At 43.6% G+C, this 21,390-nt stretch overlaps 1 protein-coding gene across 1 annotated transcript; it reads left to right on the top strand.

Moving 5' to 3' along the window:
- The first annotated feature begins 90 nt into the window (after positions 1–90).
- Klp61F (Kinesin-like protein at 61F) lies at positions 91–19,016 on the top strand. The gene is made up of 13 exons (XM_028304728.1): positions 91–312; positions 2,675–2,822; positions 3,267–3,416; positions 4,204–4,422; positions 5,234–5,322; positions 6,736–6,859; positions 7,614–7,738; positions 8,724–8,977; positions 9,516–9,745; positions 14,194–14,357; positions 15,112–15,251; positions 18,284–18,375; positions 18,762–19,016. The coding sequence occupies exons 1-13, from the start codon at positions 248–250 to the stop codon at positions 18,999–19,001; spliced, it is 2,040 nt and encodes a 679-aa protein (XP_028160529.1). The 5' UTR covers positions 91–247; the 3' UTR covers positions 19,002–19,016.
- The last annotated feature ends 2,374 nt before the right edge of the window (positions 19,017–21,390 follow it).

Raw genomic sequence — 21,390 nt, 5'->3', positions numbered from 1 at the left:
CTAGGTAATATCACGTGATATCAATCTTGTCATTTGATAATTTTCTTATAATCTGTCAAAACATTTTTTACGCTTGCAACACCGACTAAAACGAAATTTGAATTCTGCGTGAAGCCAACGATTCAACGTTTTTTTTGTTGATGATCGTGAAAACAAATTATTTTGAAAATTGTGTATTTAGTGTAAGATATACGCAACTGCGTTGTGTATAAGATTTGTGCATAAATTGTATGTTGAGTGCGAAATTATGACGTCGGAAAAGCCAAGCAGAAAGGACAAAAATCAGAACATTCAAGTGTTCGTTCGACTGAGGTAATTAATTTGTATTTGTAGCTCTGTTACTGTATTAAATAATTAGAAAATACGGATTATCACTATGATACTACTTATTAAATATATATTTTGTCTAAAAAAGCATGTCGGACTAACATTCTAGTAAAATTCAATGAAGATGCCTCGTTAGCTTCACCCACACTACAAGTTCCTAGATTTACCCCTACAGCCCCTACATTAAAGCTTCTACATATCTCAAATGTACTCACAAGCTAAATAAATAATTATTCTCATTTGTAATTTAGTTAGACTTATTTCATTGAATTGATCAGAAATGTTGATCACTGAGATTATTCAGTTTCTACTTCATACTTATGCGTTTCCGGCTCTATCACAACCTATATTATACTATGAACACCACTTCTTTTTAATGAATATTCTGTAATTCAACTTTATTAGCCCTCTGACCTAGTTTTTTAATTATTACCTTGACCTAATTCTGTATTAATTTATACCTTTTTAATTGGTACCAAATTTTATTGTTAACATGCAATTCGCCTTATTTTTTAAGTACAAAAACGAAATTACAAGTGAACAGCGTACATTTCAAAACATTCAGTTTTGATAGGGTCTTCCACATATTACTGAAATGGTATATGGGCGATTCTCTGTAAGCTCGTAATCGGCTGTCCCGGCCGATTTTTTCAAAAAGCAATTAAAATATTTAAAAAAAACACTCGTAATGAAACTTTATACCCAAAACTTTACGGGCCCTTTGTTTTTAGAACCATAACTATTTTTAGCTTTTTTCTAGACTCGATTAAAGCCCGAAAAATACAGTCCCCTGGCTGTCCCCATCACTGCATTTCCGCCTAGAAATGAGATTTACGAAGAAGATATTGAAACTACATACATCTGGCAGCTCATAGCATAAAGAATAATAATGAAATTATATTATTTTCGTAAAACAAGCTCTCATTACCAATTTTATTTATTTAGTAAACTCCTGTAAACTTTGTCCCCAGAATTTTAATACAGTCCCCTGCCAAAAATTTAAATTCATAATATAAAAAAACTATAATAGCTACGATGTTTTTTTTGAGTGAAATGAAATGCAATTGCTATAAAATAGGCAACCTTGCCGAATGCGGCGTTGAGATGCCTATTTTTTTAGTGTCAGAGCGTCATTTGTGAGGTGAACACGCGCTTGAATCGCCACCACACACAGTCCTCTGGTAAGTCATAATATGCATGTTAATTACTTAATAATCTCTAAATAAAGTATAAATTGATATAATATTTATGTCTCAATTGATCGGTAGATTCTTAAAACACTATTTAACATCATTTTCGTAAATATTGTGAAATTTAGCCGAAATACACAGTCCCCTGGCAACAGTCCTCTGCCTGAAATTGCACTAATATGTGCATCAGGTCGCAAGTATTTATTCCATCCTCGGCTTTTCAAATAAATATAAAACACTAACAATGAGGCAGCAAGGTTCTGGAGTAGAGGCCATGTACCGGAAAACGCAGCGAGAGACAAGCGACACCGAGCCACCTTATGGGTGGACCGACGACCTCATAAAGGTAGCAGGAAGGCGTTGGATGCAGGCCGCTCTACCAACTGTGCGATGTGGAAGTCATTGGGGGAGGGCGGGAGGCCTATATTCAGCAGTGGACGTCCAGTGCTGAAATGATGTTGATGACTAACAATGAAAAGTATCAGCTGCTTTTGCAACAGTGGTTCTTGTGAGCATTATAACGGAAAATCTTTAATCTGCTGAACCTGAATTGACCACAAATTCCCCTCAAAGATTTGATGATGAAATAGCAGGAACGGGTGGTACTCGGAATTCAGTGCCTCAGAGGTTAAGGTTAATTTTTGATACGAATGTTTATTAAGGAAAGTTGTTATTTCTGTTAATTTTTTATAAAGACATTTTGTGTACTATTGATAATTGCTATAAAATAATAAATAATTTATCAATTTAAAATGACTTTTTCTTAAAGTGTAACAGTCCTCTGTCTCAATTAACAGTCCCCTGTCATGATTTTTTGGAAAATCGCTAATAACTCGGAAAATATTAATAATTTCAGTGGGACTCCTTATGTAACTAAAATAATAGTCAATTTTCTTTGAAATGGATCACGGTTTTTTGGAAAATGTTAAAAATAATTGCCAGGACAGCATTTGTATGGGACCTGTATGAGCTTACAGAGAAATGCCCATATTAAAAAATAGTGCTATGAATAGGCTTAGTAGCATAGACTTGATACCGTGTTATTAAACGTTAGTTATAAGTTTGTTTTGAATGGGAGAAAATAAATAAATTTATTATTATCACTCAGTGAACAAGCTCATAAAATAAAGATAAAAAAAATTATTATTGTATTGCAGACCACTGAATCAGCGAGAACGAGACATCAAGTCGCTGGGAGTGATCGAAGTGGTAAACAACCGCGAGGTGGTTGTCCGACAGTCACAGCAGACCTCCCATACTAAGAAGTTCACATTTGACCGAGCTTTTGGCCCTCATGCGAAACAGGTAACAAATTATACATTTCTTAAATAATAATAAATCAAAAGCTTTTATTTCCACAAAACATAGTTTTAGAATAAAAAAAATTGTTAGGATATTTGTATTTTGCTAGTTGTAGCACCCTGAATACATTTCTTATTCAGTATAAATGAATTACTTGAGATTTTTTAAGTGGTATTCCTTGTAATTTTCAAACATTTACTTATTCCAGGGGCATCTTGACTTTTTTTAACTGTGATGCCCTTGGGAATTTGCCTTTTTTTTGCACCTTTGACTTATTCAATACATTTCTCATTCCATACCAGACATGCCATTTACCTAAGTAAATTTTTATACGAACAAAAATTGCTATCTTTCAATATTATGAAAATTAGATCAGCTGTTAATAATTTGATATAAAATACTTACACTGTAAGCCTTACAGTAATAAAAAGTACATAATATTTTCAGGTTGAGGTATACCAGGAGGTGGTGAGCCCTCTGATCGAGGAGGTCCTAGCCGGATACAACTGCACAGTGTTCGCTTATGGACAGACCGGCACGGGCAAGACCCACACCATGGTGGGGGAGAATACCGGGGACGAAACCACTTGGCAGAATGTAAGTATCGAGTTCTATGAAGGCTACTGACAACACCACTCTTGTAGCTGACACATGCGTAGGTTTATTGTCGACACGACAAGAAGATTGAGTTCTATCTCATCTTGTTAAAGGCTTTGTGCCTCTTACTCCTTATGAAAATTTAAAGTGGTTTGTGTAAATAATGTCCACCTAATGAGGCTGCCAAGTGTATAAATATTTGATTAAAAAACACAAGTTTTTATGTTGATAATAAAATTTATTAATCCCCTCTTTAATGGACTTCAAATAAAGGACGAGGTTCTAAATTTCAAAAATACCTTTGCTATCAGTCAGTAAAATAAATAAAATATCAAAATTTTGTGCCCAAAAAAATCCCCAAGTTAGCTTTAGTTGTTGTGTATGAAGTTAAATTACAAGTCCATTAATTAGATGACTAAGCTATTCAGCTGCAACAAAGACAATTATTTAATCCATAGCTAACTACTTTAATCCTATAGAACATTTTTGTACAGTGAACAGCACATCAGTCTACTTTTTCGTTGAAAAATACCACTAATGAGGGCTATCGTTTTAGCGCTCACCAGTTAGCGCCACTGTAGAGTAAGGTCCTGTCACTTGCTAGTAGCGAAGACAGTGGCACCAACTGGTGAGCGCTAAAGTGGTACGAGGACTATCGCATTTGCACTCATCAAGATGGCGCCACTGTAGAGTAAGGTCCTGTCAATCGCCAGGGGTGCCAACTGTTAAGTATAAAAACGATAGCCCTCATTACAACTCTATAAGATGTCTGTTTGTATACCCCCAGGACCCACTAGCCGGTATAATCCCCCGAGCCCTCAGCCAGTTATTCGACGAGCTCCGTATATCAAACACGGAGTACACCGTCCGGGTGTCGTACCTGGAACTGTACAACGAAGAGCTGTTCGATCTGCTCTCTACCTCCGAAGACAACTCCAAGCTGAGGATCTATGAAGACGTTACGAGGAAGGGATCCAATATTGTTAACGGCTTGGAGGAGATTACGGTAAGAATAGTAGCATTAGGGATGTTTCCTGGGTCAAAAAGCAAGAGTTTTAATTAGTCCGTCAGTTAACTTATAAAAAAATACTCTACACGTATTTTTCACTTTTTCAAACTAATGAAAATGTAAAGAGATAAAGCGCGCCAAAGTTCATAAGAAGAGGCCCGTGACGTCAATGCGTGCATAAAAGTGCCGCACGTTGTGACGTCGTGCGGAACTTCAACGCACCATAACTATGTAATTATTTGTTAGATTGACAAATAAAAATATATGTGTCCAATATTTTTTGATATTAAACATGACGGACAAAAAAAATTTTTTTAGGAAACTAGCCTAACGCCCTTATTCAAAAACATCACTATGAGGTCTCACAGTGCGCGTGGACGCACAGGTTCACACACGAACCAATCACAGAGCTCTATTCAACGCTGTGCGTTCGATTTGCTGCTTCACTTTAGCAAGCGACGTTTGTGAATACGGACGCAAGTGCGGCTTTCGATTTCTTAACTAAGTAGCAATTTATTCAAGTAGTGATTGCTGTACAATACGACGTGTACATATCTAAATGTGAGGTAGTTGTAGGACAAAGCAGAAAAGACTATTTTATCTAGTAGATTATTATTATAAGAAACTGTCAAATTTAAATAGAGACCATTTAGTATGAGACTTGAAGGTAATCTGCTTGGATAATAACGGATGAATCAATTTCTGTTATAAAAGCTAGTAAACCCAAACCCAAACAAGTCTCTTTGGGTTAAAAGTATGTACTTATGTTCTGATACTAAACAAGTTTTTTTTGTTTGTTTTGATGAAGGTATACAATAAGAATGAGGTATACAAGATCATGGCCCAAGGACAAGAGAGGAAGAGAGTCGCTTCTACGCTCATGAATGCGCAATCTAGGTATGTTTCTATCCAATTACCAGTTTTTATATTAATTAGATTAATTGTTCGTTCGTTCGTTTCAGCCGAAAGACGTCCACTGCTGGGCAAAAGCTTCCCCCAAGGATTTCCACAAAGACCGGTCCTGCACCTCCCGCGATTAGATTAGATTAATAAACGATTTAAAAGGTTGAGGTTCTATGTTCCTTATCAATAGTATCAGTAACAATTTGAATCTATCTTACTTTAAAAATCTTAAAAGTCTCATTCATTGTATAATCACTCATACGAAACAGCACCTTCGTCGTCCCGAAAAAAGCTACGTACGACTTTTGTTCCATTGAGTGATAGTAAAATGAGGTCACCTCACCCTATTTCGAAACTAAACATGACATAATTTGCAGCAACCCCACCAATAACAAACCAGTCCCGTGAGTTTTATCAAATGTTTTTCATAAAGTACAAGTAACAGTTTAAACTTAAGTTTGTCTATGTTTCCTCTTAAATTCAGATAAATGTTTACCTCTGTTAAATTCGCGGTAAAATTGGTTGGTGACTGCAAATTATGTCGAGGAAGCATATACAAATAACTTATTGTAGCTTCATCATCATAAAGACAGTTTCATGGATTTTCTTATTAGAAAAACTAAATGTAGATTCTGATTGATAATGTACCTAGTTAAAAAAATGTAGAAATCAAATTGATGTCATCAATATTATTTTAGTATTTTTCGTGAATAGAAGAAATCTGTAGTAATTTAGCCTAGGTGCAGACCACCGACTTTTTCAAATTCAAATTCAAACGTTTTTTGCATGTCACATTACAATTTATATGTTGTTGCAAAATAGAGGTATACACTTTTAGTTGGCCGATAGTTGGGTCGGGCTGAATCGGTATGGAGATGTATGAAAGTGCGCACATTACACCGATTTGGTATCGGCCGATTCTTCATACAAATTAGAATCGGGCCCAACTATCGGCCAACTAAAAGTTGGTGGTCTGCGCCTAGGCTTAGAAGCAATGTGTAGTTGGTCTTGTACTAGTCAATGTCTAACTAAAATATGTCAATGATTAATGTAATGTTTCTGTCTTTGTATTTCACAAAAATGCTTACAAATTAGACTAAAGCCCGGTCTGTGAGCACGTAGAATTTTGTCCAATGACCCCAAGCTACCCATCCTTATCGCTCGCGCGTAATTATATTGCTTATTATGCGCGTAATTATATTATATTGCTCGCACACTCACTGCGGACGGCCATCGCACAGTCGCGACAGCAATATAATTACGCGCGAGCGATAAGGATGGGTAGCTTGGGGTCATTAGACAAAATTCTACGTGCTCACGGAACAGACTATAGATGCCTACGTCGCAGCATCATCAATATATCTATTGACCTTATATCATGAATACGTTGTATCATTCTCCGTCCAGCCGCTCGCACACAGTGTTCACCATCGTGGTGCACATGAAGGAGAACAGCCCCGAGGGTGAGGAGCTCGTCAAGATCGGCAAGCTCAATCTGGTCGACTTGGCCGGCTCCGAGAACATCAGTAAGGTAATGTATTATCTTCATTATCCTACTACATATCATACATCAACCGCAATAAGGTTATTCTATTCTATTCACAATGGAGGGAAGTCGAACTTTAATTTCGAACTCCTCCTGTGTTCTTCTGATTAATTTCGTTGCGGGTCCAATGACAGTTTAACTTTCCCCCGGGACAAACTTGACCTTCATTGGTTGGGTTTTTATGGCGGTCAAGCTGTAGATCCTGGCTACACAGGAGTTGCAGTGATGGGAATAGTCCCGTATTCTATTCATAATATTGTTTGTCTTACGTTTTTCAATAGGGATGTTTCCTGGGTAAAAAAGCAAGTTTATTAGTCTGTCAGTTAACTTATCAAAAAATACTCGACACGTATTTTTCACTTTTTCAAAATAATGAAAATTTAAAGGGATAAAGCGCGCCAAACTTTCGAAGAAGAGGCCCGTGACCTCAAGGAGTGCTTAAAATAGTAGCACCTTGTGACGTCACGCGCAACACATGAGGCAGCAATGTTTTGAAGAGATCACGTACTGGCAGGACGTTGGACGTCCACCCTTTATCTTACTTTTATCATTCCACCTTTGTGAATAATAAAAGTTGCAAGAAGGCGCTGGATGCAGGCCGCTACCGTGCTCACTCGTGACACAAGCATATTTAGCTTAGTACAAGGGGCTAATGGGACTATTAGTAATTTGTGCAATAAAAAAATACTAATATTCTTTAAAAAAAAAAAGAATAGCCATTAAAACCTTTGTTTCGCAGGCGGGCTCCGACAACCCGGCGAAACGCGAGCGTGCACGAGAGTGCGTCAACATCAACCAGTCGCTGCTCACTCTCGGCCGGGTCATCACTGCGCTGGTGGAGCGCCACCCGCACATCCCCTACCGGTGAGTCGCACACAGGTCCCCGTCAACCCGGCGAGCGCGGGAGTGCGGCAACATCAACCAGTCGCTGCTCACTCTCGGCCGGGTCATCACTGCGCTGGTGGAGCGCCACCCGCACATCCCCTACCGGTGAGTCGCACACAGGTCCCCGTCAACCCGGCGAGCGCGGGAGTGCGGCAACATCAACCAGTCGCTGCTCACTCTCGGCCGGGTCGTCACTGCGCTGGGAAGTTGGTGCACTTGGCTCGTTTCAACTAATTGACGTCCACTGCTGGACAAAGAATCCCACAACGACTGGTCCTGCGCTGCCCACACCATGCTCTTCCTCCGAATGCCTTGGATGAATTAAGGTGCTAAGAAATTGAGTATGGCCATCCAAGGCAAATGAAAATACACCTGCTCGAGTTTTTTACAACGCACTTCACGTCAAATACGTAGCAGACTGCGGATGGTTCATAGCAGCTAAGTTGCGTATGTTGCAGCCGAATAATGATGAAGGCTTCCTCCAAAGATTTTCACAACGATCGGTCCTGCGCCACTCGTATCCAGTTGCCAGATCCTTGCACATTATTGAGTCAATGCCTAAACTAAGGGAGTTTCGCAAGAGGGGTGATGATGTCACAAAGCATACAATTCTAAAGCACACCTGAAGTCCTGCTGACTTTTGACGTCACATAAACACCCTCCCGTGTCGCTCCCATACCTGAAGTTCATTATGTACTATAGTCCGGTCGCCGAGCACGTAGAATTTTGTCCAATGACCCCAAGCTACCCATCCTTATCGCTCGCGCGTAATTATGTTGCTGTCGCGCTCGCACACTAACTGCTGCCGCCCGTCGCACAGTCGCGACAGCAATATAATTACGCGCCAGGGATAAGGATAGGTAGCTCGGGGTCATTGGACGGAATTCTACGTGCTAGGCGACCAGACTTGAGACCTGTAGCACAACAACTATGAATCATTTTTAAACAAACATTCCTCTCACAGCGAGTCAAAACTCACACGCATCCTGCAAGAATCCCTCGGCGGACGCACCAAGACTTCCATCATTGCCACCATCTCGCCAGGACACAAGGACCTGGAGGAGACCATGAGCACATTAGAATACGCTCACCGCGCCAAGAACATCCAGAACAAGCCAGAAGTCAACCAGAAGATGACCAAGAAGGCCATTCTTAAAGAGTATGCCGAGGAGATTGACAGGTTGAAACGAGATCTGCAGGCCGCGAGGGATAAGAACGGTATAGTGTAACTTTAATTTTAATAATATCCTGGAACATTTTCCTCAGCGTTATCTAGTCATAAACTTAGCAAAGCTTTTAAAAAAGTAGACTTTCAGTGTAGCATCTAACATTGTATTTTACATAATCCAAATGCGCGAACTACAAACCCTTAATAGACCTGATTTAGGGTCAAAAATATCGCTGTTCACCATACGTTGCCACAATTTGTTATGAGGTTATTTTATTAACTTTTTCACAGCACATCACCAAGTGATTATTAGTTGGTAATATTTGAACATGGTTAGGTGATTCTCAGCTAAGCTTGTTCAAATATTTAGAAGGTCTATTCCACTCTGGTCACCTGGGTTTGATCAGCCAGGTGCTCAAAGTGGACTCCATTCGACACTTTGGAGTCCTTTGATCACCCATGGATAAGATCACCTAGGTAATCAAGTGAACTTCTTATCGAAGTGGAGTAGACAATTTAGAACAGTTTATTAAAGTATTGCAATATGCACACAAGACACTTCACTAAAAATCTTCATCTCTCCTCCAGGTGTGTACCTAGCCAGCGATACCTTCGCCGAGATGACGCTCAAACAGGAGGAGCAGCGCAAGGAAATCCAGGAGCTGCTCCTCAAGAAGCGCGCCATGGAGGAGGAGCGCGACAAGCTCGGCACCGTCTTCCAGGACATCAACCAGAAGCTGGAGCACGCGGGACACCAGCTCAACGACACCAAGAACCAGTTGAATACGACCAAGGCCAAGCTCGCTGACACCAACAATGTAAGTCATGACCATGAGTAGTCATTAGTAGTGGGCTATGAGGGTAGCTAGCAGTCTTCCAGGACATCAACCAGAAGCTGGAACACGCTGGACACCAGCTCAATGACACCAAGAACCAGCTACATACGACCAAGGCCAAGCTCGCTGACACCAATAATGTGAGTCATGAGTAGTCATTAGTAGTGGGCTATGAGGGTAGCTAGTAGTCTTCCAGGACATCAACCAGAAGCTGGAACACGCTGGACACCAGCTCAATGACACCAAGAACCAACTCAATACTACGAAAGCCAAGCTCGCTGACACAAATACAGTAGGTAGCGAGCTAGGTGTCTAGAAGTCTTCCAGGAAGTACATAGCAGGATAGGCAGTCTTCCAAAAGGTAGAACATGCGGGACACCAGCTTAATGACACCAAGAACCAGCTGAATACGACCAAGGCCAAGCTCGCTGACACTAATAATGTAAGTCATGAGTAGCGCGAATATAAGCCATTAGCAGTGGGCTATGGGGGTATGTAGAAATCTTCCAGGACATCAACCAGAAGCTGGAGCACGCTGGACACCAGCTCAATGACACCAAGAACCAGCTACATACGACCAAGGCCAAGCTCGCTGACACCAACAACGTAAGTCATTAGTAGTTTGCTATGAGGGTAGCTAGAAGTCTTCCAGGACATCAACCAGAAGCTAGAACACGCTGGACACCAGCTCCANACAGGCTAAGAAGGCAGCTGGAAGTCTACATCAACCAGAAGCTGGAACACGCTGGACACCAGCTCAACGACACCAAGAACCAGCTCAATACGACCAAGGCCAAGCTCGCTGACACCAATACAGTAAGTAGCGAGCTAGGTGTCTAGAAGTCTTCCAGGAAGTACATAGCAGGATAGGCAGTCTTCCAAAAGCTAGAACATGCGGGACACCAGCTCAATGACACCAAGAACCAACTAAATACGACCAAGGCCAAGCTCGCTGACACTAATAATGTGAGTCATCAGTAGCAGGTCTTCCAGGACATCAACCAGAAGCTGGAGCACGCTGGAAAGCTCAGTGACGCCAAGAACCAGTTGAATACGACCAAGGCCAAGCTCGCTGACACCAATAATGTAAGTCATAAGTAGCAGGTCTTCCAGGACATCAACCAGAAGCTGGAACACGCTGGACACCAGCTCAATGACACCAAGAACCAGCTCAATACGACCAAGGCCAAGCTCGCTGACACCAATAATGTGAGTCATGAGTAGTCATTAGTAGTGGGCTATGAGGGTAGGTAGAAGTCTTCCAGGACATCAACCAGAAGCTGGAGCACGCGGGGCACCAGCTCAATGACACCAAGAACCAACTCAATACTACGAAAGCCAAGCTTGCTGACACCAATAATGTGAGTCATAAGTAGCAGGTCTTCCAGGACATCAACCAGAAGCTGGAGCATGCGGAGCACCAGCTCAATTACACCAAGAACCAGCTCAATGCGACCAAGGCCAAGCTCGCTGACACCAATAATGTGAGTAGCAAGCTAGATGTATGTAACAGGCCAGGTGGATGTAACTAGCAGTCTTCCAGGACATCAACCAGAAGCTGGAGCATGCGGGCACCAGCTCAATGACACCAAGAACCAGTTGAATACGACCAAGGCCAAGCTCGCTGACACTAACACTGTAAGTCACGAGTAGCAAGCTGTTAGGGTAGGTAGAGGTCTCTACAGGTTAAGAAGACAGCTCAAAGTCTCCCAGGACATCAACCAGAAGCTACGACACGCAGGAATCTGGCAGAATGGAGGAGCAGTGCATAGATCCAGGAGCTGCTCCTCAAGAAGCGCGCCATGGAGGAGGAGCGCGCCAAGCTCGGCACCGTCTTCCAGGACATCAACCAGAAGCTGGAGCACGCGGGACACCAGCTCAATGACACCAAGAACCAGCTCCACACGACCAAGGCCAAGCTCGCTGACACCAATACAGTAAGTAGCGAGCTAGGTGTCTAGAAGTCTTCCAGGAAGTACATAGCAGGATAGGCAGTCTTCCAAAAGGTAGAACATGCGGGACACCAGCTCAATGACACCAAGAACCAGCTCCACACGACCAAGGCCAAGCTCGCTGACACTAACAGTGTAAGTCATTAGTAGTGTGCTATGAAGGTAGGTAGAAGTCTTCCAGGACATCAACCAGAAGCTGGAGCACGCTGGACATCAGCTCAACGACACCAAGAACCAGTTGAATACGACCAAGGCCAAGCTCGCTGACACTAATAATGTGAGTCATAAGTAGCAGGTCTTCCAGGACATCAACCAGAAGCTGAAGCATGCAGGACACCAGATCAACAACACCAAGAACCAGCTCAATACTACCAAGGCCAAGCTCGCTGACACCAATACAGTAAGTAGCGAGCTAGGTGTCTAGAAGTCTTCCAGGAAGTACATAGCAGGATAGGCAGTCTTCCAAAAGCTAGAACATGCGGGACACCAGCTCAATGACACCAAGAACCAGCTCCACACGACCAAGGCCAAGCTCGCTGACACTAACAGTGTAAGTCATTAGTAGTGTGCTATGAAGGTAGGTAGAAGTCTTCCAGGACATCAACCAGAAGCTGGAACACGCTGGACACCAGCTCAATGACACCAAGAACCAGCTGAATACGACCAAGGCCAAGCTCGCTGACACCAATAATGTGAGTCATGAGCAGCAGGTCTTCCAGGACATCAACCAGAAGCTGGAGCACGCTGGACACCAGCTCAACGACACCAAGAACCAGTTAAATACGACCAAGGCCAAGCTCGCTGACACCAATAATGTGAGTCATGAGTAGCAGTTCTTCCAGGACATCAACCAGAAGCTGGAGCACGCTGGAAAGCTCAGCGACGCGAAGAACCAGCTCCACACGTCCAAGGCCAAGCTCGCTGACACCAATAATGTGAGTCATGAGTAGCAGGTCTTCCAGGACATCAACCAGAAGCTGGAGCACGGTGGAAAGCTCAGTGACACCAAGAACCAACTAAATACGACCAAGGCCAAGCTCGCTGACACCAATAATGTGAGTAGCAAGCTAGATGTATGTAACAGGCCAGGTGGATGTAACTAGCAGTCTTCCAGGACATCAACCAGAAGCTGGAGCATGCTGGACATCAGCTCAACGACACCAAGAACCAGTTGAATACGACCAAGGCCAAGCTCGCTGACACTAACACTGTAAGTCATTAGTAGTAAGCTGTTAGGGTAGGTAGAGGTCTCTACAGGCTAAGAAGTCAGCTCAAAGTCTCCCAGGACATCAACCAGAAGCTACGACACGCAGGAATCTGGCAGGATGGAGGAGCAGTGCATAGATCCAGGAGTTGCTCCTCAAGAAGCGCGACAAGCTCGGCACCGTCTTCCAGGACATCAACCAGAAGCTGGAGTACGCTGGACACCAGCTCAACGACACCAAGAACCAGTTGAATACGACCAAGGCCAAGCTCGCTGACACGAATAGTGTAAGTAGTTGTTAGGTCTCTACAGGCTAGGAAGGCAGCTGGAAGTCTACATCAATCAGAAGCTGGAGCATGTCGGACAAAAGCTCAGTGACACCAAAAACCAGTTGAATACGACGAAAGCCAAGCTCGCTGACACCAACACTGAGTAGCGAGCTAAGTATCTAGAAGTCTTCCAAGAAGTACATAGCACGATAGGTGGGTAACTAGCAGTCTTCCAGGACATCAACCAGAAGCTGGAGCATGCGGGGCACCAGCTCAATGACACCAAGAACCAGCTCCATACGACCAAGGCCAAGCTCGCCGACACCAATAATGTGAGTCATGAGTAGCAGGTCTTCCAGGACATCAACCAAAAGCTGGAGCATGCGGGACACCAGCTCAATGACACCAAGAACCAGCTCAGTGCGACCAAGGCCAAGCTCGCTGACACCAACAATGTAAGTTAGCTGATTAATAGGGTAGCTAGCTTCTTCTACCAGAGAGTAGAATATGAGGGGAACCAGTTCATGACTCCGGAAATCAAACAGCAGTTGCAATGTGCTAGCAAACAGCTCAGGTCACAAAAAAATATCAATTTAATAACGGACTTAATAGCTATTCCCACTTATCGTTTCCATCACTGCAACTCCCGTCTAGCTATGATCTACAGCTTCAAAGTCACAAAATATCGGCCAGCGAAGGCTAGTTTGTCCCAGGGCCGACTGACATTTCTTAAACTGTATTTATAGTTCATTTTTTGACGATTATCACATTGCACCGCGCTCCGCCGCGGTCCGCGTGATTTCATATAAAAAATCCCGCGCTCAGACGCGTTGTCAGTGTGTTGTGCCGCGCGTGTTTTCTATACAAACTGATGTACTTGCATACAATGATTAAATCTGTCGTCCCGCGTACCGGTGTAGTGTGATAATCGCCTTTAAGTGGAGATTGACAATCGACCTTTAACTTCGAAGTTGTCCTACTTTTGTTTATCTCCCACTTCCACAGGTGCTTCAAACGACGAAGCTTCGGTTCGAGGAGCAACGCCACCTGGTGGTCGCTCAGCAGCAGACCGAGGCCGCGTTGGGGGCGCAGGCGCGCGCGCTTCTAGCCGCTGCCGACGCTGCTAGCAAGCACGCTTCAGCGCTGCACGATACCGTCGACAAGCGCAGGTAAGTTGGCACACAGGATGACGGAGAAGAGATGAGACGTGTTTTGAACAACTGTTGCGGCCCTACTCGCGCCTCATCATTTTCCAATAGCAATATCTACTTCTAATGTAAATGTCACATAACTTTTGTCAGTCAATACTTTATATTGAACTAAACATTATGTAAAATCACTTCTCTTTTGGATTCCGATCGAACAACATCAAAATTGTAACGTCTCAAGAATACAACGAAATAAGCAGTTTCCGAGTTTTATTTATAAAATTCCATCGCGTCTGCAAGGGAGTGATGGTGAAAACGGGTATTAGACTCACAGCTACACACAGCTCACATCTACTTCCCTTTTGTGTCCTCTCTTCTTCTTTTTAGTGAAAGTAACCCGTCAGATAAAGATACATTTATTTGTTCAAACATGTGTACATAAGGTGTTAAGATTCGCTGCACGTCTTCGTTCCCTTAACAGTCGCCCACGTCCGCGCCACTAAACTAATTATTTTTTCTCGATACAGAACAGATAGTATAACTGTATAACGCTAGTGCGTTTCTTGAGCATCTTTTCAACCAGAAGACGTCTATTGCTGGCCAAAAGCCAAAAGATTTCCACTATGACCAATCATGTACTAATGGGTAGTACATGAGATGGGTATCCAGATACTTCCTACGATTGTCACTGATTTCATATCATCTTTTATTTATTAGCTTCTGTTCTACACATTGCAATATTTTGTGTCAATAATCTTATTTTCTACCTCTATAGAAACGTGGAGTCAACCAACCTAGAAGTGACGCAGACATTCCGCGCGGAGTCTGCGCAACAACGCGAGCAAATAGCCGCCGGCGCACAGCACTTCACCGACTCACTGCTGCAAACTCTCAACGGGCTACACTCCACGCTTGGTGAGGAGTTTGTTCATTAGATATCATTGTCTAGCACAGGGCTGACCAATGAGGGCTATCGTTTTAGCGCTCACCAGTTAGCGCCACTGTAGAGTAAGGTCCTGTCACTTGCTAGTAGCGAAGACAGTGGCACCAACTGGTGAGCGCTAAAGTGGTAGGAGGACTATCGCATTTGCACTCATCAAGATGGCGCCACTGTAGAGTAAGATCCTGTCAATCCCCAGGGGTGCCAACTGTTAAGTATAAAAACGATAGCCCTCATTGGACTCTTAACTAAGCGTACATTAGTGTGAGGTCAACCAACTTAGAAGAGCACATAGGCGCCGGCGCACAGCACTTCACTGACTCACTGCTGCAAACTCTCAACGGGCTACACTCCACGCTTGGTAAGGACTGTTCATTAGATATGATTGTCTAGCACAGGACTGACCAATCGGACTCTTAACTAAGCGTACATTAGCGTGAGGTCAACCAACTTATAAGAGCACATAGCCGCCGGCGCACAGCACTTCACCGACTCACTGCTGCAAACTCAACGGGCTACACTCCACGCTTGGTAAGGAGTTTGTTCATTAGATATGATTGTCTAGCACAGGGCTGACCAATCGGACTCTTAACTAAGCGTACATTAGCGTGAGGTCAACCAACTTAGAAGAGCACATAGCCGCCGGCGCACAGCACTTCACCGACTCACTGCTGCAAACTCAACGGGCTACACTCCACGCTTGGTAAGGACTTTGTTCATTAGATATGATTGTCTAGCACAGGACTGACCAATCGGACTCTTAACTAAGCATACATTAGCGTGAGGTCAACCAACTCAGAAGAGCACATAGCCGCCGGCGCACAGCACTTTACTGACTCGCTGCTACAAACTCTCAACGGGCTACACTCCACGCTTGGTAAAGGCTTCGTTCATAAGATATCATCGTCTAGAACAGGGCTGACCAATCGGACTCTTAACTAAGCGTACATTAGCGTGAGGTCAACCAACTTATAAGAGCACATAGCCGCCGGCGCACAGCTCTTCACTGACTCATTGCTGCAGATGCTCAACGGGCTACACTCCACGCTTGGTAAGGACTTTGTTCATTAGATAAAATATGATTGTCTAGCACAGGGCTGACCAATGAGGGCTATCGTTTTAGCGCTCACCAGTTAGCGCCACTGTAGAGTAAGGTCCTGTCACTTGCTAGTAGCGAAGACAGTGGCACCAACTGGTGAGCGCTAAAGTGGTAGGAGGACTATCGCATTTGCACTTAACAAGATGGCGCCACTGTAGAGTAAGATCCTGTCAATCGCCAGGGGTGCCAACTGTTAAGTATAAAAACGATAGCCCTCATTGGACTCTTAACTAAGCGTACATTAGCGTGAAGTCAACCAACTTAGAAGAGCACATAGCCGCTGGCTCACAGCACTTTACTGACTCACTGCTGCAAACTCTCAACGGGCTACACTCCACGCTTGGTAAGGACTTGTTCATTAGATATGATTGTCTAGCACAGGGCTGACCAATCGGACTCTTAACTAAGCGTACAGTACCCGGCATTAAATATTGCACATCGACCTTTGGAAAGAGAATCGGTTAATTTCGGCTCGTAGAGCGTTATCTCTGTCGCACACTACCTATTGACTTGACAAAACATTATTCAATGAAAATATTGTCCGAACCCTTAGTATTTCTCTTCGACAAATTGTGAACCACTTCTTTCACGACTATAAAAAGTTTTTAGCAATCTAATTCACAAAATCAATTGCACACATTTAAAATAAAGTTTGTTTACACTTTGACAAAACGTCATTGTCAGTCGTTGTTCAAGTGCGACAGTGATAACGCTCTACGAAACCGAAATTAGCCAATTGTCTCTTTCTAAAGGTCGATGTGCAATATTTATTGCCGGGTATTGTACATTAGCGTGAGGTCAACCAACTTAGAAGAGCACATAGCCGCCGGCGCACAGCACTCTACTGACTTACTGCTGCAAACTCTCAACGGGCTACACTCCACGCTTGGTGAGTGCAGAGATAAGAAATAAAGCTGGGTTGCACCATTTTACTTTAACTTTGACAAACGTCAAAAATCTATACAATAAACACCGGTTATCGTCAAAGTTAGGTGGTGCAAATCTGCCTTAAACTGTCTCACTCGCGAACTGATACTTACAACCAGTAGGCTTAAGATGTGCGCCGTGATAACTTTTATCGACGTCAAAATGTATGGACAAAATCGATAAAATGGCGCGATAACCGCTTATCGCGGCGCGCATCTTAGGCCTACTGGTCGAATTAAACGCGCACCTTGCAGTCGTGACGTCACATCGACGCTCTGATACAGACGGGGAGAATACGTGCAAGGGACAGTTGCATTTCAATAAAGTGCGCAGTTAGCTCAATCGGGTTGTCAAGCAACAGTCTCTATCTCCCGTGTGGCTCGGTCATGTCCGTTTTGATTTACTTTATAGTCAACTAGCGGCCGCCCGCGACTTCGTACGCGTGGATCCCGTTTTACCCTCTTCATATATCTTACGCGGTTTAGATTTTTTATACAAATGTTTTTTCCCGCAAACTCCCGTTCCAGTGGGAATTTTGCAATATCCTGCTGTAAGCTTTGAGTTTACTAAGGTACCATGCCAAATTTATAGCATCTAACAGCGGTTTAGATTTTTCATACAAAAGGATTTTCCCGCTAAGTCCCGTTCCCGTGGGAATTCCGCGAATTCCTTTCTTAGTGCACCTCTACGGTACCTTAGCTACGTCCCTTCCAAATTTCAAGTGCCTACGTTTAGCCGTTTAGGCTGTGCGTTGATATGTCAGTCAGTCAGTCAGTTTCTCCTTTTATATATTTAGAAGATAAACACCTGATATTTATAGAGAACTTCGTGCAATGACAATATTAATAGTTGCCAACTATTTTCAACCATTTTCTTTATTTTACTTTATTTACCTATACTTCGTATGATAATGTTAGTATGTTCTCTTTATACCTGCGTTTTATCCTTTATGTAATAAAATAATCATATTTATTTCCACAGACAATTTTACTACGAACACAGTAGAAGCACAAGACCAGAATAAGAACAAGTTGACCGAATTAGTGCAGAAACTAGTCGACGCTACAGCTGAGGTATGTATAAAGTTTTTTTTCCAAGATTTGTTTTTAGTGGCCTATGTATTTACTATGAAATGATAGATATCTAAGTCCGGTCGCCGAGCACATAGAATTTCGTGCAATGACCGTAATCTACCCATCCTTATCACTCGCGTGTAATTATGTTGCTGTCGCGCTCGCACACTCACTGCGGCCGCCCGTAGCACAGCTGCGGCAACAATATAATTACGTGCGAGTGAAGGATGGGTAGCTTGGGGTCATTGGACAAAATTCTATCTTCTCGGCGACCGGACTTTATAAAGTCTTCACAACAACAGCTTTTACCCCACCCTACCTTTTCCTTAAGCAAAAGGAAGCATCATGATTTTAGCACTGTAGTAATATTTATAATTTATTTTCAGATTAAAACCCTAACAGCAACAGCCCAAGACAGCTTCTCCAAAGCCGCCGAGAACCACCGCGACCAGTTGCAACAAGCGCTACTAGTCCATACACGCGATTTGGAGCACTTCATCAACTTGTTCGTATCGGCGCTATGGGCGCACACGCATCGGATGAAGGACGTAGAGATAGCTAAAGACATTGAGAAGTTTGTGGAGGAGTGGGTAAGTGGATTTGTAAATGTAAACCCAATACACTGAACTGTCTCACCCGTGACATTGACAGGGAGGCGCACAGTGTGTGATATTGCCTTTGAAGCGGACATCCGTGTTGTCTTCGAAACTAAGCAAAAACATCTACTATAGTCTGGTCACCGAGCACGTAGAATTTTGTCCAATGACCCCAAGCTACCCATCCTTATTGCTCGCGCGTAATCATATTGCTGTCGCGACTGTGCGACGTGCGCCCGCAATGAGTGTGCGAGCGCGACAGCAATATAATTACGCGGTAGCTTGGGGTCATTGGACAAAATTCTACGTGCTCAGATACCGGGTAGTTACTTCCCCAATTTTATACATCATAGTAATATCCAACGATTGAATTCATAAAACATGGATGTCCGCTTCTAAGGCAATATTACACACTGTGAGACGCCATTGTCAATACCGGATCGCTGGTTCCGATTTTTGCCATTTTGGAAACTACGTAATTGAACGATGGTGGCGCCCCCCTATTAATGAGTTTGGTGGGACAGTTCAGTGTAGGTCATCTATAGTTTAGGCCCGCCATACATGCACAGCTCGAGCTGTTATCCAGTGATCAACGCACACAGACTGCCCTTGAAGTTATAGTCAACAGCTTGAAGCTGCCATTAATAACTGCTAGAGCAGTTGGTATTAACTGCTCTTGAAGTAGCAACAAGCCCCACTAGTCCACACGCGCGATCTTGAGCACTTCATCAACTTGTTCGTATCGGCGCTATGGGCGCACACGCATCGGATGAAGGACGTAGAGATAGCTAAAGACATTGAAAAGTTTGTGGAGGAGTGGGTAAGTAGTTGTAAATAGTTTAGGCACGGCATTCATTGACAGCTCGAGCAGTTATCCAGTGATCGATGTACACGGCGTGCACAGCGTGCTATGCTAGGTGTTTCTTTACGAGATCGAATCAGAAATGAGGAGATCCGTAAACGAACTAAAGTCGCTGACATAGCCCAACGGATTAGCAAGCTGAAGTGGCAGTGGGCAGGGCATATAGTACGCAGAACTGACGGCCGATGGGACGTAAGGTTCTGGAGTGGTGGCCACGTACCGGAAAGCGCAGCGTAGAACGTCCACCCACTAGGTGGACCGACGACCTCATAAAGGTAGCGGGAAGGCGCTGAATGCAGGCTGCCACCAACCGGCCATTGTGGTAATCATTGGAGGAGGCCTATGTTCAACAGTGGACGTTCTATGGCTATGTATACGGACTGCTCTTGCAGTCATAGTCAACAGCTTGAAGCTGCCATTAATAACTGCTAGAGCAGTTGGTATTAACTGCTCTTGAAGTAGCAACAAGCCCTACTAGTCCACACGCGCGACCTAGAGCACTTCATCAACTTGTTCGTATCGGCGTTATGGGCGCACACGCATCGGATGAAGGACGTGGAAATAGCTAAAGACATTGAGAAGTTTGTGGAGGAGTGGGTGAGTGGATTTGTAAATAATTTAGGTGTTTGTAGCAGCTATAAATTCCTGATGTATAGGAGCGGCGTAGGGAGGTGTTTTTGTGATGTAAAGGGTTGAGAACTTCGTGAATTCGTGACTGAGTGAGTTTGTGGCGACAACTATCGACACGCCATTATAAACAGACTAGCTTTCCGCCCGCGGCTTCACCCGCGTGGAATTTTGTCTGTCACAGAAAAACTTTATCGCGCGCGTCCCTGTTTCAAAAACCGGGATAAAAACTATCCTATGTTCTTTCCCGGGACTCAAACTATCTCTATGCCAAATTTCATCAAAATCGGTTGCGAGGTTTAAGCAGGAAAGCGTAACAGACAGACAGACAGACAGACAGACAGACAGAGTTACTTTCGCATTTATAATATTAGTTGGGATGGTGCTGATACAAACCTGCATCGCACTAGTATAGACCCAATACACTGCCCTGTCAATATCACAGGTGGGACCACCTGTGACATTGACAGGAGGGCGCTACCGTCAATGCCGGATCGCTGGTTCCGATTTTTGCCATTTTGGAAACTACATAGTTGAACGATGGTGGCGCCCCCCTATTAATGAGTTTGGTGGGAACAGTTCAGTGTAGGTCATCTATAGTTTAGGCCCGCCATACATGCACAGCTCGAGCTGTTATCCAGTGATCAACGCACACAGACTGCCCTTGAAGTTATAGTCAACAGCTCAAAGCTGCCATTAATAACTGCTAGAGCAGTTGGTATTAACTGCTCTTGAAGTAGCAACAAGCCCTACTAGTCCACACGCGCGATCTTGAGCACTTCATCAACTTGTTCGTATCCGCGTTATGGGCGCACACGCATCGGATGAAGGACGTAGAGATAGCTAAAGACATTGAGAAGTTTGTGGAGGAGTGGGTGAGTGGATTTGTAAATAGTTTAGGTTGTAATACAGCTTAAAGCAGCTAATATT

This window comes from Ostrinia furnacalis, unplaced genomic scaffold, assembly GCF_004193835.3.
Source record: "Ostrinia furnacalis isolate ACB-3 unplaced genomic scaffold, ASM419383v2 OfSCF1486, whole genome shotgun sequence".
Classification (NCBI taxonomy): domain Eukaryota; kingdom Metazoa; phylum Arthropoda; class Insecta; order Lepidoptera; family Crambidae; genus Ostrinia; species Ostrinia furnacalis.
This window is presented reverse-complemented; position numbering and strand designations above follow the sequence as displayed.